This window comes from Ranitomeya variabilis, chromosome 1, assembly GCF_051348905.1.
Source record: "Ranitomeya variabilis isolate aRanVar5 chromosome 1, aRanVar5.hap1, whole genome shotgun sequence".
NCBI classification, from domain to species: domain Eukaryota; kingdom Metazoa; phylum Chordata; class Amphibia; order Anura; family Dendrobatidae; genus Ranitomeya; species Ranitomeya variabilis.
This window is the reverse complement of record NC_135232.1, coordinates 1150177521-1150205494: the sequence shown is the minus strand read 5'-3', so window position 1 is coordinate 1150205494 and position 27974 is coordinate 1150177521. Positions and strand designations below refer to the sequence as shown.

The following is a 27974-nucleotide window of genomic DNA, read 5'->3' as shown; positions in this document are numbered from 1 at the left end:
CCACCTGGGAGACACACCAAACATGTGGAAGAGGGTGGTCTGGTCAGATGAAACCAAAATCGAACTTTTTGGCAACAATGCCAAACGATGTTTGGTGTAAAGGCAACACAGCTCATCACCCTGAACACACCATCCCCACTGTCAAACATGGTGGTGGCAGCATCATGGTTTGGGCCTGCTTTTCTTCAGTAGGGACAGGGAAGATGGTTAAAATTGATGGGAAGATGGATGGAGCCAAATGCAGGACCATTCTTGAAGAAAACCTGTTGGAGTCTGCAAAAGACCTGAGACTGGGACGGAGATTTGTCTTCCAACAAGACAATGATCCCAAACATAAAGCAAAATCTACACTGGAATGGTTCACAAATAAACGTATCCAGGTGTTAGAATGGCCAAGTCAGAGTCCAGACCTCAATCCAATCGAGAATCTGTGGAAAGAGCTGAAAACTGCTGTTCACAAACGATCTCCATCAAACCTCACTGAGCTTGAGCTGTTTGCCAAGAAAGAATGGCCAAGAATTTCAGTCTCTCGATGTACAAAACTGATAGAGACATACCCCAAGAGAGACTTGTAATCGCTGCAAAAGGTGGCGCAACAAAATATTAAGTTAAAGGGGTCGAATAATATTGCACGCCTCACTTTTCAGTTTTTGATTTCCACAAAAATTTAAAATAACCAATAAATTTCGTTCAACTTCACAATTGTGTTCCACTTTTTGTTAATTCTTCACCAAAAATTTACATTTGGTATCTTTATGTTTGAAGCATGATATGTAGGAAAAGGTTGAAAAGTTCCAGGGGGCCGAATACTTTCGCAAGGCACTGTATCACTAGGCAGGCACTGACACCTATCACTAGACAGGCACTGACAGCTATCACTAGGCAGGCACTGACAGCTATAACTAGGCAGGCACTGACAGCTATCACTAGGCAGGCACTGACAGCTATCACTAGACAGGCACTGACACCTATCACTAGGCAGGCACTGACACCTATCACTAGGCAGGCACTGACAGCTATCACTAGACAGGCACTGATACCTATCACTAGGCAGGCACTGACAGCTATCACTAGGCAGGCTTTGACAGCTAGCACTAGACAGGCACTGACACCTATCACTAGGCAGGCACTGACACCTATCACTAGGCAGGCACTGACATCTATCACTAGGCAGGCACTGACAGCTATCACTAGGCAGGCACTGACACCTATCACTAGGCAGGCACTGACACCTATCACTAGGCAGGCACTGACAGCTATCACTAGACAGGCACTGACAGCTATCACTAGACAGGCACTGACAGCTATCACTAGACAGGCACTGACAGCTATCACTAGGCAGGCACTGACAGCTATCACTAGACAGGCACTGACAGCTATCACTAGACAGGCACTGACACCTATCACTAGGCAGGCACTGACAGCTATCACTAGGCAGGCTTTGACAGCTATCACTAGACAGGCACTGACACCTATCACTAGGCAGGCACTGACAGCTATCACTAGGCAGGCACTGACAGCTATCACTAGACAGGCACTGACAGCTATCACTAGGCAGGCACTGACAGCTATCACTAGACAGGCACTGACAGCTATCACTAGACAGGCACTGACACCTATCACTAGGCAGGCACTGACAGCTATCACTAGGCAGGCTTTGACAGCTATCACTAGACAGGCACTGACACCTATCACTAGGCAGGCACTGACAGCTATCACTAGGCAGGCACTGACAGCTATCACTAGACAGGCACTGACACCTATCACCAGGCAGGCACTGACAGCTATCTGTAGGCAGGCTTTGACAGCTATCACTAGACAGGCACTGACACCTATCACTAGGCAGGCACTGACAGCATCACTAGGCAGGCACTGGCAGCTATCACTAGACAGGCACTGACAGCTATCACTAGGCAAGCACTGACATCTATCACTAGGCAGGCACTGACACCTATCACTATGCATGCACTGACAGCTATCACTAGGCAGGCACTGACAGCTATCACTAGGCAGGCACTGGCAGCTATCACTAGACAGGCACTGACAGCTATCACTAGGCAAGCACTGACATCTATCACTAGGCAGGCACTGACACCTATCACTATGCATGCACTGACACCTATCACTAGGCAGGCACTGACAGCTATCACTAGGCAGGCACTGACAGCTATCACTAGGCAGGCACTGACACCTATCACTAGGCAGGCACTGACACCTATCATTAGGCAGGCACTGACACCTATCTCTAGGCAGGCACTGACACCTATCACTAGGCAGGCACTGACATCTATCACTAGACAGGCACTGACACCTATCACTAGGCAGGCACTGACACCTATCACTAGGCAGGTACTGACACCTATCACTAGGCAGGCACTGACATTTATCACTAGGCAGGCACTGACATCTATCACTAGGCAGGCACTGACATCTATCTCTAGGCAGGCACTGACACCTATCACTAGGCAGGCACTGACAGCTATCACTTGGCAGGCACTGACATCTATCACTAGGCAGGTTTATCCGCCGGGCTCCGTGTCTCCGGTCGTTCTTCTGGCTCCGGAAATACTGATGTGACGACATTTTGTGGTCCGGGCAGACATCGCTCCTGTCTGGCAGAGATGGATGTGAGAAGACGACCTGTCCTTGTCCTTCAGGTCCTCCAGGGCCCGGGAGATCAGAGATCACCAAGAACAAAACCTCATTTCCTTCCTTTATTTATGGTTTTATTACAGTTCAGATATTAACAGTGAAGAATTCCTGCTCTACCGCCAAATGGTGCGCGATCCTGACCGACAGCGTCACAGTAAAGATGGCGGACGGGCACGGGACTGACAGGCTGCTGACCATGTTCTGCACTAATCCTAGCGAAAAGCCTTTTTTAGAGTTTCCAGACCGGCCATGAATGCAGCAGATTTGGCGCAGAGCGGCCGTCTTGGACGGAGCGGAGGAGGAACGCATGCTCGGCCTCCATGGGAGACCTATGAATGAGTGGAGGCCGAGCATGCGCATCTCTGGTCCGCACAGGACCAGTCTGCGGAGCCACGTTCTCCAGGATCTAGGGGTCAATGAGGGTCTATCAGGCCCCCCAGTTAGTGGATAAGGGGTAACTTTATTTTTCGGGAATAAATGTGGTGAATAACTTCCTGAACAGTCATTTCTTGGCCAAAAGTTTTCTTTTTTTCCGAGTCTGTGAGCGGATGGTCAGCGGTCTCGGAGGTCTTGGGGGTCTCGGGGTCCTCTTGTCTGACACTCATTTGGTTTTGGCCGCAACGTCTCCCACTTGGGGTCTGGATTCTCGTGGGTAAAACTCGGCCAGCATGGACTCCGGGATCCGTTTTAGCAGCTCCTTGGGGAAGATGCGCAGCAGCTGCCATCCGATGTCCAGGGACTCGAAGATGGATCTGTTCTCGTAGGCTCCTAGACAAGAACATCACCAGAAGTTAGGAACGTCGGGCCAAGGATCATCTTTGTGGTTGGGTTACATTTAAAATGTTGACTTTTAAAGGCTCCTTGGTTTTCCGCACGTTGCCGGCTGCAGAATGAGTTAACTGAGGATCAGTCAGGGAGCTCAAGTGAAGTGTGGGCCCCTTTAAGATGATTTATGGCTACATGAAGGCTGAGCGAAACTCTGTGGCCATAAGTCAGCGCAGAGGACGGATAAAAGTGTTCTATTCTCCAGCTACAATGAGCTCACTGACAGATTCGTAGGTAACTCGTGCTGCAGCCTGCAATGTACAGGGAAACAAGCAGCCTGCAGAAGCCGACCGGTGCAAAGATCTTCATGGAAAAAAAGAAGAATCATATCCTCAAAGGCGTCCATACTGTTTAAAGGTCCTCAGAAAGGTGTCTGCATAGAATAGGGCATAACTTAGTGACTGCTGGGGTCCGACTGTGAGGACCCCCAACAACTGTGGGAATGGGGATCTGAGTAATGAGGATCTGCATCCTGTATAGGACTCAGCGTCGATGCTCATGATTCAAGATTAATCAAGGGTGAAGGATCTGATGGAATCTGCTGGGATCTGCCCCAGATCTGATGGGTTCTGCCGGGATCTGGACGGATCTGCCATTCCTCTGATGACCCTCATACATCCAGAGGAGATCACTGGTCCCAGCAGTGAGGACGATTCTTACCCTGAGCAATAAACTGCCTCTCGAACTTCTGCAGGAACTCCAGGTACAAGAGATCATCGGACGACAGAGCTTCTTCTCCAACCACGGCCTTCATGGCCTGGACATCCTTCCCAATGGCGTAACAGGCGTACTGTGGACCAACGACAACACCAGGGACAAAGTATCATATACTGACTATAACACTGACCACCAGGGATAAAATACTGACTATAACACTGACCACCAGGGATCATATACTGACTATAACACTGACCACCAGGGATCATATGCTGAATATAACACTGACCACCAGGGATCATATGCTGAATATAACACTGACCACCAGGGATCATATGCTGAATATAACACTGACCACCAGGGATCATATGCTGAATATAACACTGACCACCAGGGATCATATGCTGAATATAACACTGACCACCAGGGATCATATGCTGAATATAACACTGACCACCAGGGATCATATGCTGAATATAACACTGACCACCAGGGATCATATGCTGAATATAACACTGACCACCAGGGATCATATGCTGAATATAACACTGACCACCAGGGATCATATGCTGAATATAACACTGACCACCAGGGATCATATGCTGAATATAACACTGACCACCAGGGATAATATACTAACTATAACACTGACCACCAGGGATCATATGCTGAATATAACACTGACCACCAGGGATCATATGCTGAATATAACACTGACCACCAGGGATCATATGCTGAATATAACACTGACCACCAGGGATCATATGCTGAATATAACACTGACCACCAGGGATCATATGCTGAATATAACACTGACCACCAGGGATCATATGCTGAATATAACACTAACCACCAGGGATCATATGCTGAATATTACACTGACCACCAGGGATCATATATTAACTATAACACTGACCACCAGGGATCATATACTGAATATAACACTGACCACCAGGGATCATATGCTGAATATAACACTGACCACCAGGGATCATATACTGTCTATAACACTGACCACCAGGGATCATATGCTGAATATAACACTGACCACCAGGGATCATATGCTGAATATAACACTGACCACCAGGGATCATATGCTGAATATAACACTGACCACCAGGGATCATATGCTGAATATAACACTGACCACCAGGGATCATATGCTGAATATAACACTGACCACCAGGGATCATATGCTGAATATAACACTGACCACCAGGGATCATATGCTGAATATAACACTGACCACCAGGGATCATATGCTGAATATAACACTGACCACCAGGGATCATATGCTGAATATAACACTGACCACCAGGGATCATATGCTGAATATAACACTAACCACCAGGGATCATATGCTGAATATTACACTGACCACCAGGGATCATATATTAACTATAACACTGACCACCAGGGATCATATACTGAATATAACACTGACCACCAGGGATCATATGCTGAATATAACACTGACCACCAGGGATCATATACTGTCTATAACACTGACCACCAGGGATCATATGCTGACTATAACACTGACCACCAGGGATCATATACTGTCTATAACACTGACCACCAGGGATCATATGCTGAATATAACACTGACCACCAGGGATCATATACTGTCTATAACACTGACCACCAGGGATCATATGCTGAATATAACACTGACCACCAGGGATCATATGCTGAATATAACACTGACCACCAGGGATCATATGCTGAATATAACACTGACCACCAGGGATCATATGCTGAATATAACACTGACCACCAGGGATCATATGCTGAATATAACACTGACCACCAGGGATCATATGCTGAATATAACACTGACCACCAGGGATCATATGCTGAATATAACACTAACCACCAGGGATCATATGCTGAATATTACACTGACCACCAGGGATCATATATTAACTATAACACTGACCACCAGGGATCATATACTGTCTATAACACTGACCACCAGGGATCATATGCTGACTATAACACTGACCACCAGGGATCATATACTGTCTATAACACTGACCACCAGGGATCATATGCTGAATATAACACTGACCACCAGGGATCATATACTGTCTATAACACTGACCACCAGGGATTATGTACTGACTATAACACTGACCACCAGGGATCATATACTGACTATAACACTGCCCACCAGGGATCATATGCTGAATATAACACTGACCACCAGAGATCATATACTGACTATAACACTGACCACCAGGGATCATATACTAACTATAACACTGATCACCAGGGATCATATACTGTCTATAACACTGACCACCAGGGATCATATACTGTCTATAACACTGACCACCAGGGATCATATACTGACTATAACACTGCCCACCAGGGATCATATGCTGAATATAACACTGACCACCAGAGATCATATATTGACTATAACACTGACCATCAGGGATCATACACTGACTATAACACTGACCACCAGGGATCATATGCTGAATATAACACTGACCACCAGGGATCATATACTAACTATAACACTGATCACCAGGGATCATATACTGTCTATAACACTGACCCCCAGGGATTATATACTGACAATAACACTGACCACCAGGGATTATGTACTGACTATAACACTGCCCACCAGGGATCATATACTAACTATAACACTGACCACCAGGGATCATATATTGACTATAACACTGACCACCAGGGATCATATGCTGAATATAACACTGACCACCAGGGATCATATACTGACTATAACACTGACCACCAGGGATTATATACTGACTATAACATTGACCACCAGGGATTATATACCAACTATATCACTGACCACCAGGGATTATACACCGACTATATCACTGACCACCAGGGATCATACACTGACTATATCACTGACCACCAGGGATCATACACTGACTATAACACTGACCACCAGGGATCATACACTGACTATATCACTGACCACCAGGGATCATACACTGACTATAACACTGACCACCAGGGATCATACACTGACTATAACACTGACCACCAGGGATTATATACTGTCTATAACACTGACCACCAGGGATCATATACTGAATATAACACTGACCACCAGAGATCATACACTGACTATAACACTGACCACCAGGGATTATATACTGTCTATAATACTGACCACCAGGGATCATACACTGACTATAACACTGACCACCAGGGATTATACACACAACATACTCACCAGCTGGTTGGACACGTCCCCGTGGTCTTTTCTGGTCATGCCTTCCCCAATAGCAGATTTCATGAGACGGGACAGAGATGGCAGCACGTTGATTGGAGGATAGATCTGAAAGTATTTATGAAGTTCATTACTATGTTTTGAACATGATGTAACTATAAATTGTGCCGCCATATCTAATTCTCAATTTACCCCTTGCAACATATGTATTAATACAGCTATGAATTTACATAGGACTGCCGGCGAACTCGATTCTGCTTTCTTTGCTCTGATCTTTATCCCACAACATAAAACAAACAGTTCAATAACAAACTAAGTTCTACTCCATCTGTAAGTCATTATGGTGGACAAAGAAATGAACGTGTAAATCAAGGAGAGACGCCACTCACCTGTCTGTTGTGCAGTTGTCTGTCCACGTAGATCTGCCCTTCTGTGATGAAGCCGGTCAAGTCAGGGATGGGGTGAGTGATATCTATAAGAAGAAATTAGAGTAAGTGATCTCATCAGACAGCAGTGATGTCACATGAGATCATTCTCAGAGAGCAGTGATGTCACATCAGGTCATTCTCCGAGAGGAGTGATGTCACATCAGGTCATTCTCCGAGAGGAGTGATGTCACATCAGGTCATTCTCAGAGAGCAGTGATGTCACATCAGGTCATTCTCAGAGAGCAGTGATGTCACATCAGGTCATTCTCAAAGAGCAGTGATGTCACATCAGGTCATTCTCAGAGAGCAGTGATGTCACAACAGGTCATTCTCAGAGAGCAGTGATGTCACATCAGGTCATTCTCAAAGAGCAGTGATGTCACATCAGGTCATTCTCAAAGAGCAGTGATGTCACATCAGGTCATTCTCAGAGAGCAGTGATGTCACATCAGGTCATTCTCAGAGAGCAGTGATGTCACAACAGGTCATTCTCAGAGAGCAGTGATGTCACATCAGGTCATTCTCCGAGAGGAGTGATGTCACATCAGGTCATTCTCAGAGAGCAGTGATGTCACATCAGGTCATTCTCAAAGAGCAGTGATGTCACATCAGGTTATTCTCAGAGAGCAGTGATGTCACATCAGGTCATTCTCAGGGAGCAGTGATGTCACATCAGGTCATTCTCAAAGAGCAGTGATGTCACATCAGGTCATTCTCAGAGAGCAGTGATGTCACATCAGGTCATTCTCAGAGAGCAGTGATGTCACACCAGGTCATTCCCAGAGAGCAGTGACGTCACATCAGGTCATTCTCCGAGAGCAGTGATGTCACATCAGGTCATTCTCCGAGAGCAGTGATGTCACATCAGGTCATTCTCAGAGAGCAGTGATGTCACATCAGGTCATTCTCAGAGAGCAGTGATGTCACATCAGGTCATTCTCCGAGAGCAGTGATGTCACATCAGGTCATTCTCAGAGAGCAGTGATGTCACATCAGGTCATTCTCAGAGAGCAGTGATGTCACATCAGGTCATTCTCAGAGAGCAGTGATGTCACATCAGGTCATTCTCAGAGAGCAGTGATGTCACATCAGGTCATTCTCCGAGAGCAGTGATGTCACATCAGGTTATTCTCAGAGAGCAGTGATGTCACATCAGGTCATTCTCAGAGAGGAGTGATGTCACATCAGGTTATTGTCAGAGAGCAGTGATGTCACATCAGGTCATTCTCAGAGAGCAGTGATGTCACATCAGGTCATTCTCAGAGAGCAGTGATATCACATCAGGTCATTCTCAGAGAGCAGTGATGTCACATCAGGTCATTCTCAGAGAACAGTGATGTCACATCAGGTCATTCTCCGAGAGCAGTGATGTCACATCAGGTCATTCTCAGAGAGCAGTGATGTCACATCAGGTCATTCTCAGAGAGCAGTGACATCACCTCAGGTCATTCTCAGAGAGCAGTGATGTCACATCAGGTCATTCTCAGAGAGCAGTGATGTCACATCAGGTCATTCTCCGAGAGGAGTGATGTCACATCAGGTTATTCTCAGAGAGCAGTGATGTCACACCAGGTCATTCTCAGAGAGCAGTGACATCACCTCAGGTCATTCTCAGAGAGCAGTGATGTCACATCAGGTCATTCTCCGAGAGCAGTGATGTCACATCAGGTCATTCTCAGAGAGCAGTGATGTCACACCAGGTCATTCTCAGAGAGCAATGATGTCACATCAGGTCATTCTCAGAGAGCAATGATGTCACAACAGGTCATTCTCACAGAGCAGTGATATCACATCAGGTCATTCTCCGAGAGCAGTGATGTCACATCAGGTCATTCTCAGAGAGCAGTGATGTCACATCAGGTCATTCTCAGAGAGCAGTGACATCACCTCAGGTCATTCTCAGAGAGCAGTGATGTCACATCAGGTCATTCTCACAGAGCAGTGATATCACATCAGGTCATTCTCCGAGAGGAGTGATGTCACATCAGGTTATTCTCAGAGAGCAGTGATGTCACATCAGGTCATTCTCCGAGAGCAGTGATGTCACATCAGGTCATTCTCAGAGAGCAGTGATGTCACATCAGGTCATTCTCAGAGAGCAGTGATATCACATCAGGTCATTCTCCGAGAGCAGTGATGTCACATCAGGTCATTCTCAGAGAGCAGTGACATCACATCAGGTCATTCTCAGAGAGCAGTGATGTCACATCAGGTCATTCTCAGAGAGCAGTGATGTCACATCAGGTCATTCTCAGAGAGCAGTGATGTCACATCAGGTCATTCTCAGAGAGCAGTGATATCACATCAGGTCATTCTCAGAGAGCAGTGATGTCACATCAGGTCATTCTCAGAGAGCAGTGATGTCACATCAGGTCATTCTCAGAGAGCAGTGATATCACATCAGGTCATTCTCCGAGAGCAGTGATATCACATCAGGTCATTCTCAGAGCAGTGATGTCACATCAGGTCATTCTCAGAGAGCAGTGATATCACATCAGGTCATTCTCCGAGAGCAGTGATATTACATCAGGTCATTCTCAGAGAGCAGTGACATCACATCAGGTCATTCTGAGAGAGCAGTGATGTCACATCAGGTCATTCTCAGAGAGCAGTGATGTCACATCAGGTCATTCTGAGAGAGCAGTGATGTCACATCAGGTCATTCTCAGAGAGCAGTGATGTCACATCAGGTCATTCTCAGAGAGCAGTGATGTCACATCAGGTCATTCTGAGAGAGCAGTGATGTCACATCAGGTCATTCTCAGAGAGCAGTGATGTCACATCAGGTCATTCTCAGAGAGCAGTGATGTCACATCAGGTCATTCTCAGAGCAGTGATGTCACATCAGGTCATTCTCAGAGAGCAGTGATGTCACATCAGGTCATTCTCAGAGAGCAGTGATGTCACATCAGGTCATTCTCAGAGAGCAGTGACATCACATCAGGTCATTCTCAGAGAGCAGTGATGTCACATCAGGTCATTCTCAGAGAGCAGTGATGTCACATCAGGTCATTCTCAGAGCAGTGATGTCACATCAGGTCATTCTCCGAGAGCAGTGATGTCACATCAGGTCATTCTCAGAGAGCAGTGATATCACATCAGGTCATTCTCCGAGAGCAGTGATATTACATCAGGTCATTCTCAGAGAGCAGTGATGTCACATCAGGTTATTCTCAGAGAGCAGAGACCTCACATCAGGTCATTCTGAGAGAGCAGTGATGTCACATCAGGTCATTCTCAGAGAGCAGTGATGTCACATCAGGTCATTCTGAGAGAGCAGTGATGTCACATCAGGTCATTCTCAGAGAGCAGTGATGTCACATGAGGTCATTCTCAGAGAGCAGTGATGTCACATCAGGTCATTCTCAGAGCAGTGATGTCACATCAGGTCATTCTCAGAGAGCAGTGATGTCACATCAGGTCATTCTCAGAGAGCAGTGATGTCACATGAGATCATTCTCAGAGAGCAGTGATGTCACATCAGGTCATTCTCAGAGAGCAGTGATGTCACATCAGGTCATTCTGAGAGAGCAGTGATGTCACATCAGGTCATTCTCAGAGAGCAGTGACATCACCTCAGGTCATTCTCCGAGAGGAGTGATGTCACATCAGGTCATTCTCAGAGAGCAGTGATGTCACATCAGGTTATTCTCAGAGAGCAGTGATGTCACATCAGGTCATTCTCCGAGAGCAGTGATGTCACATCAGGTCATTCTCAGAGAGCAGTGATGTCACATGAGATCATTCTCAGAGAGCAGTGATGTCACATCAGGTCATTCTCAGAGAGCAGTGACATCACATCAGGTCATTCTCAGAGAGCAGTGATGTCACATCAGGTCATTCTCAGAGAGCAGTGATGTCACATCAGGTCATTCTGAGAGAGCAGTGATGTCACATCAGGTCATTCTCAGAGAGCAGTGATGTCACATCAGGTCATTCTCAGAGCAGTGATGTCACATCAGGTCATTCTCAGAGAGCAGTGATGTCACATCAGGTCATTCTCAGAGAGCAGTGACATCACACAGGTCATTATCAGAGAGCTGTAACGTGACACCATGTCATTCTCAGAATGCTGTGACGTCACATCAGGTCTTCTCCATCCTGTAGCACGTAGCTGATCTGTGTGCAGCATGTGTCCTCCTGGGGAAACATGCCATCATAGACTTTCGGATACTTTGATGTATTTTAGGCTTGGGAATATTGGGAAACACAATGATGGAGGCTCCTGGGGGGTTCTACCTCCACACACGATTTACCAATAGAAGAGGAAGGACGTCAAGATCCCGGAAGAAGACTGGACATCACCAGGCAGAACAGTCCCAGGCATGAAACATCTGCACACCGAGATTCCTCCTCTAGTTAGAGATGTTGGCAGATCGTAGGTACTCACCATCATTAGGCATCGTGAGAATTGGTATCTGGGTGATAGATCCGCTCCTTCCCTCCACCCGACCAGCTCGTTCATAGATAGTGGCCAAGTCAGTGTACATATAGCCAGGAAAGCCACGTCGGCCGGGTACCTCCTCTCGAGCTGCTGAGACCTACAAGATAATTAATAAAAATAGTTCAATATACCAAGTGGATTTGTTTGTCATGGAAGGTTCCCACCTGGGGTCAGGTTTGGGTTGGACTGATTGTCAGGTTCTGTATCCGTTGAGGTTCTCCTATCTAGAAGGGACATAGTGAACCTGTCCTACTCCACTATTCTGAAGCTAGTGATGTCGCCAGCTGCAAGAAGCTCCACCATTGGACCTACTGCGTATGGAAAACCTACGCTAAACCTTCAGACCTAAGTCCTTAGGGGCACAGTGGGACTCTCTCAGCTGCCATTACGACCTCTCTTGACTATCTTGCCCTCTGGAATGAGAAATGACAAAGCTTATTACCTCACGTAGAGCCTCAGCGTAGGAGCTCATGTCGGTGAGGATGACCAGCACATGCTTCTCACACTGGTAGGCCAGGTACTCTGCTTCGGTGAGCGCCAGGCGAGGAGTGATGATCCTCTCGATGCTGTGGAACAATAATAGCACAGGACAGAGTTATTCACACTTGTAGCTGCGCCAGGAGGACGACCACCGAGGGACCAAGACCAGGATCCCTCTATGTCACTTACGTCGGATCATTGGCTAAATTCAAGAACAGGCAGACGTTATCCATGGATCCGTTTTCCTCAAAGTCGGACTTGAAGAACCGGGCCGTCTCCATGTTTACCTATAAGGGGTGACAATTTGGGCTGATTCGTCCATTACGACTCACAGATGACCGGAGGGGAGGAGGAGACTTTACTTGGACGACTTACACCCATTGCAGCAAACACAATGGCAAAATTATCATCGTGGTAATCCATGACATCCTTCGATTTCTTCACCAGCCCGGCCTGTCTGCAAATCTGAGCGGCAATCTGTGGGGGCAAGAAGAGATACCCCGGATAAGAGCAGGTTCTCTGCTCTGCTGTTCTAGACTCCTCTCCACCCTACATATTAGTTTATCTCTTGTATTGGGCACAGGGGAAGTGGGGAATCTTGTAATAATGGGCAACGAAATGCACAATTTTGACCTTCACATTTCAACACTTCGTATCTAGAGCAATGGAATTTTGACACTCAGGATCTAGAACAATGGAATTCTGACACTTGGGATCTAGAACAATGGAAGGCTGATACTTGGGATTTAGAAAAATGGAATACTGACACTTGGGATCTAGAACAATGGAATTCTGACACTTGGGATCCAGAATAATGGAATGCTGACACTTGGGATCTAGAACAATGGAAGGCTGACACATGGTATCTAGACCAATGGAATGCTGATATTTGGGATCTAGAACAATGGAATTCTGACACTTGGGATCTAGAACAATGGAAGGCTGACACTTGGGATCTAAAACAATGGAAGGCTGACACATGGTATCTAGACCAATGGAATGCTGATATTTGGGATCTAGAACAATGGAATTCTGACACTTGGGATCTAGAACAATGGAATTCTGACACTTGGGATCTAGAACAATGGAAGGCTGACACTTGGGATCTAAAACAATGGAATGCTGACACTTGGGATCTAGAATAGAATGCTAACACTTGGGATCTAGAACAATTGAATGATGACACTTGGTATCTAGAACAACGAAACACTGACACTTTGGATCTAGAACAATGGAATGCTGACACCTTGGATCTAGAACAATGGAATGCTGACATTTTTAATCTAGAACAACAGAATGCTGACACTTCTGATCTAAAACAATGGAGACACTTGGGATCTAGAAAAATGGAACACTGACGCTTGGGATCCAGAACAATGTAATGTTGACACTTTGGATCTAGAACAATGGAAGCTGACACTTGGGATCTACAACAATGGAATGCTTAAGCTTGGGATCTAGAACAATTGAACACTGATGCCTGTGATCTAGAACAATGTAACACTGACACTTGTGATATAGAACAATGGAACACTGACACGTGTGATCTAGAGCAATGGAGACACTTGTGATCTAGAACAATGGAAGCTGACATTTGGGCTTTCACTACTCCCTATTTCCCCAGGTTCTCTGTCCCTCGTACATCGTTGTGTGGTAGACCAGCAGCAGAGAAGATGGGGATCTTCTGGCCTCGAGCGATGCTGTTCATGACGTCGATTGGGGAGATTCCGGTCTGTATCATCTCCTCAGGGTAGGTTCTCCCTTGGGGGTTGATCGGCTGACCTGGTAAGAGATAGAGCAGGACATCAGTGCTCTGTGAGGTCATCTTCGGAGGATGAGGACGCTCATTCTGCCCTCCGATCGGGAAGGACACAGAAGTCCATGGCGCCCACTGCTCAGAATGTGGACATATGGTTCTCACCATTGATGTCTAGGAAGTCTTCTGCCATCACTGCCGGACCATTATCTATAGGTTTCCCCGAGCCATTAAAGACGCGTCCTACAAGAAATAGGGGAGCACAGAGGTTAGAATACAGCGTCATCAATATCTAGACACATCTACACCATCCGTCTGTCCATCACATGCAGCGTCCATCTTCTCCGGATCCCTGTGACACAGGCGTGTGCTGGTCACGTCCCGGGCCCCTGGTGTCCTTCCATTAGTGGCATGTAGGACATGTGTGGGGGTCCGGCTACCTGTGACCGCTCCGTGCTCTGATGTCGTTCCCCGGCTCTCAGGGACCATCCTGCTGCTCCTCCTGTCACTGCACATAACCTTCACATCCTGCCAGGATCCAGACTCAGCGACCATGAAAGGTCAGTAACCTTCTCCGCCACCTCAGCGCCTCTTACTTCTTGTCACTTGTGCCCCTGACGCACATACAGAGATGTAAGAGATAAACTTAAAGGGCTCCAGGTGAGAGAAGTAGTGACTTCGGGGCGCCCCCTACAGACGGCTCCAATTCTGGGCCCATCTAAAGTAGAAAATACAATATGTCTCCAGTGACTTCTGAGATATCGCACTCCATCAGCGGCCCTTAACCTCTCCGCGGTCTATAACGCTTGGTGGCAGCTGAGGCTCATGAATACTCCCGCTTTATATTAATACTTCAAAAGTAATTTAAAGGGCCATTACATACAATTATTTAGGGCAGCAGTACCCCTTGTCAACAGCAGATGGCGCCATATACACCATAAAATCTGTATTAAAAATGTAAAACCATAAAAAAAAAAAATTGATCGACGCAAAGTTATATCTGATCGGTGATTATACAAAAAGCAGTGATGACCACCCGATCAGGGAAAGCGGCAGCAAAAGTAATAGCAATGTTTATTGGATACATCAATTCTGGCAATACAAGGAAATCAGAGATTGGGATTCAGCTTTTCTAGACTCAAAAAGTGTGAAGCTGCCCTTCTATGCAGGGGTATAATGGCCGGACATGTACCCTTTCACATCCAGACAAAATGGTCATTCAATAGCGCCACCTAGTGGCTAGGATAACACGAAAAAGCGTCATGGAATCTATGAACTTGCACTGAGTAACTCTGGGTGCCTCTGATTTCATAGATAATACAAGACATGATACAAGAGATGCCTGAAATATCCCTGTAAGGGAAAATAGGACCTAAGCCGTTAGACAGGCATCTCCCTGTGCCTCCACATGGCTGCTCTTCCTGCACAATGGGTGCAGGTTGGTTTTTAATGGTGGCTATGTGACCCACATTAGAAGAAAGCAGAAAAGCCGAAATAATGGAATGAAAAGAGACCAAAAAGTCATCAGAATCCGAAAATGGCACAGTGGAAAATTACAGATCGCCCCGCAAAGAACAAGCCCCCACATGACCACATGGACAAAAAAAGTAAAGGGTCACAGAATATGACGGCACAAACCAAAACCTAAAGCATAAAAAAATAACAAAAAAAGCCACAAAATTCCTTTCCATCCTTCAAAGTAAAAATATTTACAGGGTGAATTAAATGGGGACATTACCTAAATACAACTGTGGTGGGGAAAGAAGGTCCAGAAAAACAAAAAAGTTCCCGAAGACAAAGAGGAAAAGCTAAAATAAATTTGATTGGATGGAGTCAAAACAATTCTAATTTCGGGGTCTTTATACTTTCTTGCCAGGTAATAAAAATAAACTAAAGCTCGAAAGTTAAGAAAAAAATCTTAATAAGTAAAAAAAAAAATGAATGTTTTAAAAATAAATCTAATAAACCCAAATAAAAATAAATCATATTATAAATTGGAAAGAAATTGAATTTTTGGAAAAATTTTCATCACGGGGCAAAGTGAAGGAACCCACAGATCCAATCTATAAATTCTAATTCTGCTCTGGGACAAGAGGGGTTAACGGTCCCCGGATCAGCACCAGCTAAGCCAGCATGTTCCAGCCTCCGAGCCCCCCAGCCCACCCCCACCCCAGGACCATCTGGGAATACAGCTTGTCATTGAGGAGCGCTGTGAATGGTCGGGCGGCCTCGCCTGGGACCTTTCACTGCTGGTTTTCATCCAGACTGAGGAATAAAAATAAAAAAGGGAGAAAAATCTGGCCCTCATTAAGCTTGAAGGTCTCGAAATCTCCGACCTAATTAACAACCTCCCACCGGCCCGTAATTCACTTTATCTAAAGACGCTATTAGCGCCGGACAAAGGGATCTATAAATGGGAAATGAATGACTGATTTCTTTATTTATTTATTACAATGTTTTCGGCAAATGTTGTGAAACTAATTACGTTTTTTTGTTACCTTTTTTTTTCAGGGGGACGAAAAGCGATGGTTGGGTTTGGGTGGGAGTGATGTAGGTCCTATATTGTCACCACTCTTCATGATGCCGGTGTTCAGTGACCGGTGTAGAGACAATACAATGGAGAAGAATGGTTAGAATCGGTGTCATACCTACCACAGAGATTCGGGGGCCTGATAGAAGGGGCTCAGTGTCGGACCACTCCTGACCTAAGACTAAATTCTGAAGCCAGGACTTAGGTGGAGGACTTTTCACCAACATTCTCCTTTTCGGCCAGTGTATGGGTGACCTTGTACTTTTTTTGAGGCTTATACTGCTTGGTTGTAGCTATAGTAAATGAAGGTATTAAGTAGTGGATGAACGGGTCCAAATTCCCCCTTGTACCGCAAGAGAGATGTCCCTTGGATTAGGCCACCTCCTGTGCAAATTATCCATTGGGCCTCGATCTACGTCTTCGAGGATGATGGTCAAAAAATAAGTTGTTGATTGTAGATGAGATGCAGTAGCCAATTGTTCTCACTTTAGAGGTATTTGTGCCAGTTGCCCGCATCTTACACCATCTGAAAACCCCAGGTGAAGGGTAAAAGTACAAAGAAAGACCACACAAAATAGCTAGGGACCCATGGACCATGACACGTTTTGGTGAGGGTTAGAAAGAAAGGCACTACTATGATATATGTCCAGGAGTGCTAGAGAACACTTTTAGCATTCATTAGACACATCGGCCCACAGGTAAAGACTATTTGTAGCCTGCACGTGCCTTTGGCAATATCAGCAGATTAAATGTAGGACGATTAACGTTTTTCATGAATTAAAGGGTTAGGCCACCAGTATAATTTGCCCAGGTGGACCTGAGATTTCCAAGAGAGTCATTGCAAGTTTTTCAATAAATGAATGTGATTGATGATGTTCGTCCTTCGTAGTCAAAGATGACCATGACTTCAGGGTTAGAAGAGAATTAGTAGTTATGGGTCCGGAGGTGGCTGATGAGTCCAATCCGGGCCCTGAAGGTTCGCCCACATACTTGACATAAGGAAGCAGATGTGGTCAGTACACCAGATTCTACTTGTGCCTTGCGGACAGCGCGCTTTCTTTTTGCGTCAAACATTTTTCTATCTTCAGCTGCTGAGGTGATCCTGCCCCGCCAACCTGGACGGTCCATGGCAAGCTCTTCCCATTCATTGGTGTTGACTTCCAGGTTTTTGAGAGACACCTTAAGGCAGTCTTTATAGCACTTCTTCTGCCCCCCAACTGCTCGGTTTCCTTGGCACAGTTCTCCGTGCAGCAGTTGTTTCGGTAGTCGACTGTCAGGCATTCTAACCATGTGTCCAGCCACCTGGCTTGGACTTTCAGCAGGAGAGTGTAAACGCTGCGGAGCCCAGTATGTTCCAGAATTGCCATGTCAGGGACATTGTCTTGCCACCTGATGTGGAGGAGTTTGCGGAGGCAACTCATGTGAAAATGATTAAGCTGTTTAGCATGCTGGCTGTACACTGTCCAGGTCTCACTAGCATAGAGAAGTGTGGTGAGGACCACCGCACAGTAGACCTTCAGCTTGGTGGTAAGGCTGAGTCCCCTTCGCTCCCAGACGTTCTTACGCAGTCTCCCGAAGGCAGCACTGGCTTTGGCAATTCTGTTATTAACCTCGGCGTCTATGGTTACTCACTGGAAAGTGTGCTGCCTAAGTAGGTGAAGTTATCGACTGCTTTGAGGTTTTGCTCTTTCACCGTGATATGTGGCTCCTTGTATAGTTTTCCTGGAACAGGTTGATGCATGACTTCGGTTTTTCTAATGTTGATCTCGAGACCAAAACTGTCGCAAGCTTGCGAAAAATAGTCCATTTCATGCTGCATCTGCTGTTCCGTGCTAGCGTTAAGTGCACAGTCATCAGCAAATAATAATTCACGGATAACAGTCTCGTGCACTTTCGTAACAGCCTTCAGGTGTTTTGTGTTGAATAGCTTGCCATCAGTCCTGCACCTACCCTGGATTCCATCTTCACAGTTGTTAAAGGCATCACTTCACATTGCAGAGAACAGCATACTGAACAGGGTTGGAGCAAGCACACAGCCTTGTTTTACGCCGTTTATTACATTTGTTAGGAAAACCTCAGATTCGTCTCCATCGTTCAGAACTTTCACCATCATACCATCATGGAACTGCCGGACGATTGAGATGAACTTGCTCGGGCAGCTGAATTTTGCCATGATCTTCCACAGGCCGTCTCTACTGACTGTGTCGAAAGCCTTGATCAAATCAACAAAATTTACATAAAGGTCACGGTGTTGCTCCTGGCACTTTTCCTGAAGTTGACGTGCTGAAAAGACCATATCTACTGTTCCACGTCTAGTACGGAGACCACACTGGCTTTCAGGTAATAGTCCTTGCTCAAGGTGATGTAAAAGGCGGTAGAGCAAGAGACGAGCCAATATCTTGCCTGCAGTGGATCTTTGATCTGTTGTGGAACCTGTTCCTTTGTCCACATATACTGGAACAGTTTGGTCACCGTTTGCATCAGAACAGGGCCGCCAGCTTTATATACCTCAGCAGGTATAGCATCATTTCCGGGTGCTTTTCCACAAGAAAGTTGTTTTACTGCTTTCCTGACTTCATCTCCACTTGGAAGAACATCAAGGTCCTTGTTGATTTCTACCTGGGGCAAGCGGGCAATAGCCTCATCATTAGTGTTGAGCATTCCGATACCGCAAGTATCGGGTATCGGCCGATACTTGCGGGTATCGGAATTCCGATACCGAGATCCGATACTTTTGTGGTATCGGGTATCGGTATCGAAACAACATTAATGTGTAAAATAAAGAATTAAAATAAAAAATATTGCTATACTCACCTCTCCGACGCAGCCTGGACCTCACCGAGGGAACCGGCAGCGTTGTTTGCTTAAAATGCGCGCTTTTACTTCCTTCTGTGACGTCACGGCTTGTGATTGGTCGCGTGCCGCCCATGTGGCCGCGACGCGACCAATCACAGCAAGCCGTGACGTAATTTTCAGGTCCTCAATGCCTAATTCTAGGCATTCATGATTTTAAAATTACGTTCCGGCTTGTGATTGGTCGCGTCGCGGTCACATGGGCGACGCGACCAATCACAAGCCGTGACGTCACGGGAGGCAGGAGACGCGCGCATTTTTAAAATTACGTCACGGCTTGTGATTGGTTGCGTGCCGCCCATGTGACCGCGACGCGACCAATCACAGCAAGCCGTGACGTAATTTCAGGTCCTGAATGCAGAAATAGGCATCAGGACCTGAAATTACGTCACGGCTTGCTGTGATTGGTCGCGTCGCGGTCACATGGGCGGCACGCGACCAATCACAAGCCGTGACGTCACGGAAGGAAGTAAACGCGCGCATTTTAAGCAAAGAACGCTGCCGGTTCCCTCGGTGAGGTCCAGGCTGCGTCGGAGAGGTGAGTATAGCAATATTTTTTATTTTAATTCTTTCTTTTACACATTAATATGGTTCCCAGGGCCTGAAGGAGAGTTTCCTCTCCTTCAGACCCTGGGAACCATCAGGAATACCGTCCGATACTTGAGTCCCATTGACTTGTATTGGTATCGGGTATCGGTATCGGATTAGATCCGATACTTTGCCGGTATCGGCCGATACTTTCCGATACCGATACTTTCAAGTATCGGACGGTATCGCTCAACACTACTCATCATTGATATTGGCAGGGCGATTAAGAATATTATTAAAGTGCTCAGCCCACCGTTCCAGAATTTGTTTCTTTTCTGTCAGCAGCTGAGTTCCATCTGCGTTAAGCAGAGATGAAGAGCTTGATGACTGGGGTCCATATACAGCTTTGAGCGCATCATAGAAGCGTTTCTGGTCATGGGTAGTTGCATAGCCCTGGATTTCATCGGCCTTCTTGCTAAACCAGATATCCTGCATCTCGCGTAGCTTGATCTGTACCTTTTTTGTTTTTATGTTGGTAAAGGCACCTTTCTTAGCTAACGACGTGGGGTCATTTTGATACACCTTATACCGCTGATGTTTCTCTTCTAGGAGAGTCTTTATTTCCTCATCGTTTTCATCGAACCAGTCTTGATTATTTCTGGCTGCTGATCCGAGATGCTCCAGAGCAGTATTATGAACAGCATCTCTCAGAATTGTCCACTGTTCCTCAACGCCGACCTCCTCTGCCTGCAGTATATTTAACAGTCTGCCATCAAGGTCATTGGCAAATTCCCTTGCAATTCTTTTATTTTGCAGCTTATAGACATTCGGCCTCTTTGTCGTATAAATGGATGTAGGGTCCGGGTGGATGCACAGTCACTCAGTGGTAGTAACCCCTTCACTTACCCCCTACTCCAAGAATGTAAGTGAGCACAGTAGTGATACCTGCTACATTCTAATTTTAGAAGATTTGTAAGAATATTTTTAAGTCTTCCCATAAAATGCAAAAAAAGGTTGAAAAACCCCAACAGATGTTCCAAAAATGTGCCAGATTTCCTTAAATTCAACCGAAAAATTTGATTTGCATCGGACGCATGAATTAAAGTTATTTAGTGTATTCGGAGATCTCTCACCGCATCCCTCACCCACCCAGTTCCCGCTTGCTTCCTCCATCGATCTTCTTTTCCAACTTCACTTTTCATTCCCGACTCTGACGTTATGAGTTGACGTTAGCCGTCCTGCGACATCATGATGGCACTTGAGGACAGATGGGCCAAAGAGGGGGGACGGAAGAGGAGATCATTAAAGGAGGTCTCTCATCTTGAAAGCCTCAAAGTCTGGTTAGGGTATGTGGACCAACATATGCAGAGCGAGACCATTCAGTACATGGTTGAACAAACTATGGACGACTTTGCAACTTTCTGCAGGAATAACAGAGGACCGTGGAGAGTATCAGAGACCAAATCATCAGTGATCAGATCTCAGTCAATTGATTGTTTTCAATAAGAGGGATTTCCTCAGTAGACAACCACATTAAGAGAAAAGAAACCATGAAAATTCAGCCAAGCTGATCGCACACTCAGGGCCTTGATTGGGCACTGGACAGTCGGAGTTATCATCTGATGATGGACTACCGTGGAATGTTATCCACCACCTCAGGAAGAACGTGTGTGACCATCTACTCGGACGTCTCGATGGACTTTACCTGCACTGACATCATTATATTAACCCCCGTCCAACGTACCCAGCATGTCTTCGGAAACAGGTGTCCTTAGGATGTCCCCTGTGAATTCGCAAGTGGTTTTCTTGGCATCTATCCCAGATGTGCCTTCAAACACCTGCAGAGACCCGGGGCAAGAACCCAATTACTGGCAATTAGTGAGGATTAAAGCAGACACCACAGGAGAAAGTCAGATCCAAGTGAAAGCCAGGGATAATGTGTAGGGATTTGGGCAAGGAGGGGGACCTCTTTGCTTTTTCATTCACACCGGACCTCTAAGCTGCCAGGGAAGCTTTTAAGGTGATGGGGGGGAGTAATGTGAGTGTTGGTTGTGAAGGGGTTAACGGCCGGATTAATGACTTTTACATTTTCACTGTGCTTCCAGGATGCTGGATTTATAGTTTAATGTTACCATGTGTCAGATTTATCATCCATGGTAATCAGACAGAAAGCGGCCACGAGCTGTACATGACGGAGGCTCTGGACGGGGAAAAGGGCAGAGTAAAGTGCAGAGGTCCAGCCCTAAAAATAAGGAGCCCCTTTAAGGAATGGGTGTGGCTTGTAGATTAGGGGAGTGGTTTCAGATTAGGATTCTACATTCTGATAGACAATAGATAATAGATAGATAAGATAGATAGATAGATAGATAGATAGATAGATAGATAGATAATAGATGGATAATAGATAGATAGATAATAGATATATAATAGATAGATAAATAATACATAGATGGATAGATAATAGATAGATAGATAATAGATAGATGATTGATAGATAGATAATAGATAGATAATAGATAGATAGATAAGATAGATTGATAGATAGATAGATAGATAGATAGATAATAGATAGATAGATAATAGATAATAGATAGATAATAGATAGATAATAGATAGATAGATAGATAGATAGATAGATAATAGATAGATAATAGATAGATAATAGATAGATAGATAGATAGATAGATAGATAGATAATAGATAATAGATAGATAATAGATAGATAAGATAGATAGATAGATAGATAGATAGATAGATAGATAGATAGATAATAGATAATAGAGAGATAATAGATAGATAGATAGATAGATAGATAGATAATAGATAATAGATAATAGATAGATAATAGATAGATAATAGATAGATAGATAGATAGATAGATAGATAATAGATAGATAATAGATAGATAGATAGATAGATAATAGATAATAGATAGATAATAGATAGATAAGATAGATAGATAGATAGATAGATAGATAGATAGATAGATAGATAGATAGATAGATAATAGATAGATAGATAATAGATAATAGAGAGATAATAGATAGATAGATAGATAGATAGATAGATAGATAGATAGATAGATAGATAGATAATAGATGATAGATAATAGATACATGATAGATAGATAATAGTTAGATTATTAGTAGGTAGATGGATGGATCATTAGTAGATGGATGGTTGGATCATTAGTTGGTGAATGGATGGATCATTAATAGGTTGATGGATCATTAATAGGTAGATGGTTGGATCATTAGTAGATGGATGATGGATGGATTGATCACTAGTAGATGGATGGATGGATCATTAGTAGATGGATGGATCATTAGTAGATGGATGGATCATTAGTAGGTAGATGGCTCATTAGTAGGTAGATGGATGGATCATTAGTAGATGGATGGTGGATCATTAGTTGATGGATGATGGATGGATCATTAGTAGATCTATGGATCATTAGTAGGTGGATGGATGGATCATTAATAGGTTGATGGATCATTAATAGGTAGATGGTTGGATCATTAGTAGATGGATGATGGATGGATTGATCACTAGTAGATGGATGGATGGATCATTAGTAGATGGATGGATCATTAGTAGATGGATGGATCATTAGTAGGTAGATGGCTCATTAGTAGGTAGATGGATGGATCATTAGTAGATGGATGGTGGATCATTAGTTGATGGATGATGGATGGATCATTAGTAGATCTATGGATCATTAGTAGGTGGGTGGATGGATCATTAGTAGATGAATGGATGGATCATTAGTAGATGAATGGATGGATCATTAGTAGGTAGATGGATGGATCACTAGTAGGTGGATAGATGGATGGATCATTAGTAGATGGATGAATCATTAGTAGGTGGATAGATGGATGGATCATTAGTAGATGGATGGATCATTAGTAGGTAGATGGATGGATCATTAGTAGATGGATGATCGATGGATTAGTAGATGGATGGATGGATCATTAGTAGATGGATGGATGGATCATTAGTAGATGGATGGATCATTAGTAGGTGGATGGATCATTAGTAGGTGGATAGATGGATCATTAGTAGATGGATGAATCATTAGTAGGTGGATAGATGGATGGATCATTAGTAGATTAATGGATGGATCATTAATAGGTAGATGGATCATTAGTGGATGGATGGATCATTACTAGATGGATGGATGGATCATTAGTAGGTAGATGGATGGATCATTAGTAGATGGATGGATCATTAGTAGATGGTTGGATCATTAGTAGATCTATGGATCATTAGTAGATGAATGGATGGATCATTAGTGGATGGATGGATCATTACTAGATGGATCGATGGATCATTAGTAGGTAGATGGATGGATCATTAGTAGATCTATGGATCATTACTAGATGGATCGATGGATCATTAGTAGGTAGATGGATGGATCATTAGTAGATGGATGATGGATGGATTAGTAGATGGATGGGTGGATTATTAGTAGATGGATGGATGGATCATTAGAAGGTGGATGGATGGATCATTAGCAGATGGATGGGTGGATTATTAGTAGATGGATGGAAAATTAGTAGATGGATGGATCATTAGTAGATGGTTGGATGGATGTATCATTAGTAGATGGATGATGGATGGATTAGTAGATGGATGGGTGGATTATTAGTAGATCTATGGATCATTAGTAGGTGGATGGATGGATCATTAGTAGGTAGATGGTTGGATCATTAGTAGGTGGATAGATGGATGGATCATTAGTAGGTGGATAGATGGATCATTAGTAGATGGATGGATCATTAGTAGGTGGATAGATGGATCATTAGTAGATGAATGGATGGATCATTAGTAGGTAGATGGTTGGATCATTAGTAGGTGGATAGGTGGATGGATCATTAGTAGGTGGATAGATGGATCATTAGTAGATGGATGGATCATTAGTAGGTAGATGGATGGATCATTAGTAGATGGTTGGATCATTAGTAGGTGGATAGATGGATGGATCATTAGTAGGTAGATGGTTGGATCATTAGTAGGTGGATAGATGGATGGATCACTAGTATTTAGGAGCCATGTTTGGGACGTTGGGGTCAGATCTGCATTCTCTGGTCTCTGCTGATAGCAGTTATTGGGCGGAGATCTCGGAGAATGAGGCACGGCTCACTGATCGGCACAATATTTGACTCCATTTGCAGATATTATCCTCCGAACACTTTCATTAGATCCGTGTGGCCTGGGAATGTTCTGCTCACATCTGCAGAGCGCCGTGCCTGTGTGTGACTCGGGCTAAGCCGCTGCTCGCTGGGCTCTGGGGCTGACTCTCTAATGGGATTAGGAGGGCTCTGGGAAGGTCTCGCTGGGATTAAACGAGGGAAGGTTGGCCGCTGGCCAGGAGAGGTTGTGCACAGGTCACTAGTGCGGTCTACCTTGTTATATAAAGGGCAGCAATGTCTGCAGGCCGTTATTACGAGGCTGTTAATTCTTACTGGCCATGTATCAGGAATAGATCTAATGAATGTGCTACATAATTATGCATGGATTTTAAGGCCAGGGGTCACATATTTATCGTCCTGTTGGCCCCATCCCCAACTTGACCATCAGTTCACACCAGTTGTGTAATTTAGGGAATCCTCAAAAGTCTGAATATGTTCCAAAAAGTGACAAAATCTTTATTTTCTGTGATACACTCAACAAAAGCTTTAAAACAGAGGTGATGATTTCATGTGAGAATGTGATTGCCAATGGAGGAGAGATCTACGTAACCCTGGTCAGAAGTGTAAAGTACCTGCTGCAATTAAACTACAGAAGGGTGCACAAAAAATGGAAAAAAGGAGTTGGAGGTCACGGAAACGTGGATGGCAACACCATTGGTGGTTGTGAAAGGAGGAAGGATATGGATCAATAAAACAACAAACAAGATCAGGATAGAAGCAAAGCTAATGTGCATGTAGATGGGGTAGGGGGGAGATGGAGCTGCAGCAGAGAGAAAAAGATAGATCTGACAACATTGATCTGCTGGAGATGTGGCTGGTGGGAATGAACTAAGGGGAGATGTGTAGACAGAAATAACCAGAAATCTTGATTGTGAAGTGTATAGACTTGATTGACGGAGCACTGGGAGAAGGAGATGGAGATGATGGAGCAGCAGAGAGTTAAAGCTGGTGGATTACCACAGAGATGAAGCAGGTGGTGGAGCAGGAGAGAGATGGAGCTGGTGGAACAGGAGAGGGATCGAGCTGGTGAAGCAGGAGAAAGATGGAGCTGGTGAATCAGGAGATAGCTGGAGCTAGGGAAGCAGGAGAGAGAGGGATCTGGTGGAGTAGGAGAGAGATGCACTTGGTAGAGCAGGAGAGAGATGGAGCTGGTGGAACAGGAGAGGGATCGAGCTGGTGAAGCAGGAGAGAGATGGAGCTGGTGGAGCAGGAGAGCGATTGAGCTGGTGGAGCAGGAGAGAGATGGAGCTGGTGGATCAGGAGAGAGATGCTGCTGGTGGAGCAGGAGAGAGATGGAGCTAAGGAAGTAGAAGAGAGAGGGACCTGGTGGAGCAGGAGAGAGATGCAGTTGGTGGAGCAGGAGATAGATGGAGCAGGTGGAGCAGGAGATAAATTGAACTGGTGGAGCACAAGAGAGATGGAGCTGGTGGAGCAAGAGATAAATGAAGATGGTGGAGCAGGAGAGAGATGGAACTAGTAGAGCAGGTAAGAGATGGAGCTAGTGAAGCAGGAGAGAGAGGGAGCTGGTGGAGCAGGAGAGATATGGAGCTGGTAGAGCAGGAGCAATATTGAGCTGGTGGAGCAGGAGAGAAGTGGAGCTGGTGGAGCAGTAGATAAATGAAGATGGGGGAGCAGAAGAGATGGAACGACTGGCACAGGAGATTGGTAGCTGGTGGAGCAGGAGAGAGATGGAGCTGGTAGAGCAAGCGGGAGATGGAGCTGGTGGAGCAGGAGAGAGATGGAGCTGGCGAATCAGGAGAGAGATGCAGCTAATGGAGCATGAGAGAGATGGACCTGGTGGGGCAGAAGAGAGATGCAGCTGGAGGAGCAGGACAGAGATGGAGGTGGAGGAGCAGGAGAGAGATGGAGTTGGTAGAGCAGGAGATAAATGGAGCTATTGAAGTGGGAGAGAGATGCAGCTGGTGGAGCAGGAGATACATGAAGATGGTGGAGCAGGAGAGAGATGGAGCTGGTAGAGCAGGTGAGAGATGGAGCTGGTGAAGCAAAGGAGATATGGAGCTGGTGGAGCAGGGGAGATTTGGGGCACTACAGATATGGAGCTGGTGGAGCAGGACAGATATGGAGCTAGTGGAGTAGGAGAGAGATTGAGATTGTGGAGCAGGAGAGAGATGGAGCGTGTGGAGCAGAAGGGAGATGGAGATGGTGGAGCAGGGGAGATAATAGGCTGGTGGATGAGGACAGATATAGCGCTGGTGGAGTACAACCCTGCTTAAGCTTGTGGAGCAGGAGAGAGATGGAGCGTGTGGAGCAGAAGGGAGATGGAGATGGTGGAGCAGGGGAGATAATGGGCTGGTGGATGAGGACAGATATAGCGCTGGTGGAGTACAACCCTGCTTCAGCTTGTGGAGCAGGAGCAAGATGGAGCCTGTAAAGCAGAGGGGAGATGGA

The 27974-nt window shown here is 45.3% G+C and overlaps 1 protein-coding gene across 2 annotated transcripts in view; it reads right to left on the bottom strand.

Annotated features, from left to right (window-relative positions):
• Window positions 1-2707: 2707 nt before the first annotated feature.
• ATP6V1B1 (ATPase H+ transporting V1 subunit B1) overlaps window positions 2708-27974 on the bottom strand; it is a 134977-nt gene continuing 109710 nt past the window's right edge. For both annotated transcript variants that reach the window (XM_077280356.1, XM_077280357.1), the window contains 11 exons: window positions 22118-22211; window positions 14628-14705; window positions 14349-14488; window positions 13082-13183; window positions 12896-12993; window positions 12669-12792; window positions 12173-12323; window positions 7744-7826; window positions 7358-7462; window positions 4138-4267; window positions 2708-3420 (listed from right to left, as the gene is read on the bottom strand). In XM_077280356.1, coding sequence (XP_077136471.1) covers window positions 3254-3420; window positions 4138-4267; window positions 7358-7462; window positions 7744-7826; window positions 12173-12323; window positions 12669-12792; window positions 12896-12993; window positions 13082-13183; window positions 14349-14488; window positions 14628-14705; window positions 22118-22211 — 1272 coding nt within the window. In that variant the 3' untranslated portion in view covers window positions 2708-3253. The remainder of the gene's footprint in view (window positions 3421-4137; window positions 4268-7357; window positions 7463-7743; window positions 7827-12172; window positions 12324-12668; window positions 12793-12895; window positions 12994-13081; window positions 13184-14348; window positions 14489-14627; window positions 14706-22117; window positions 22212-27974) is intronic.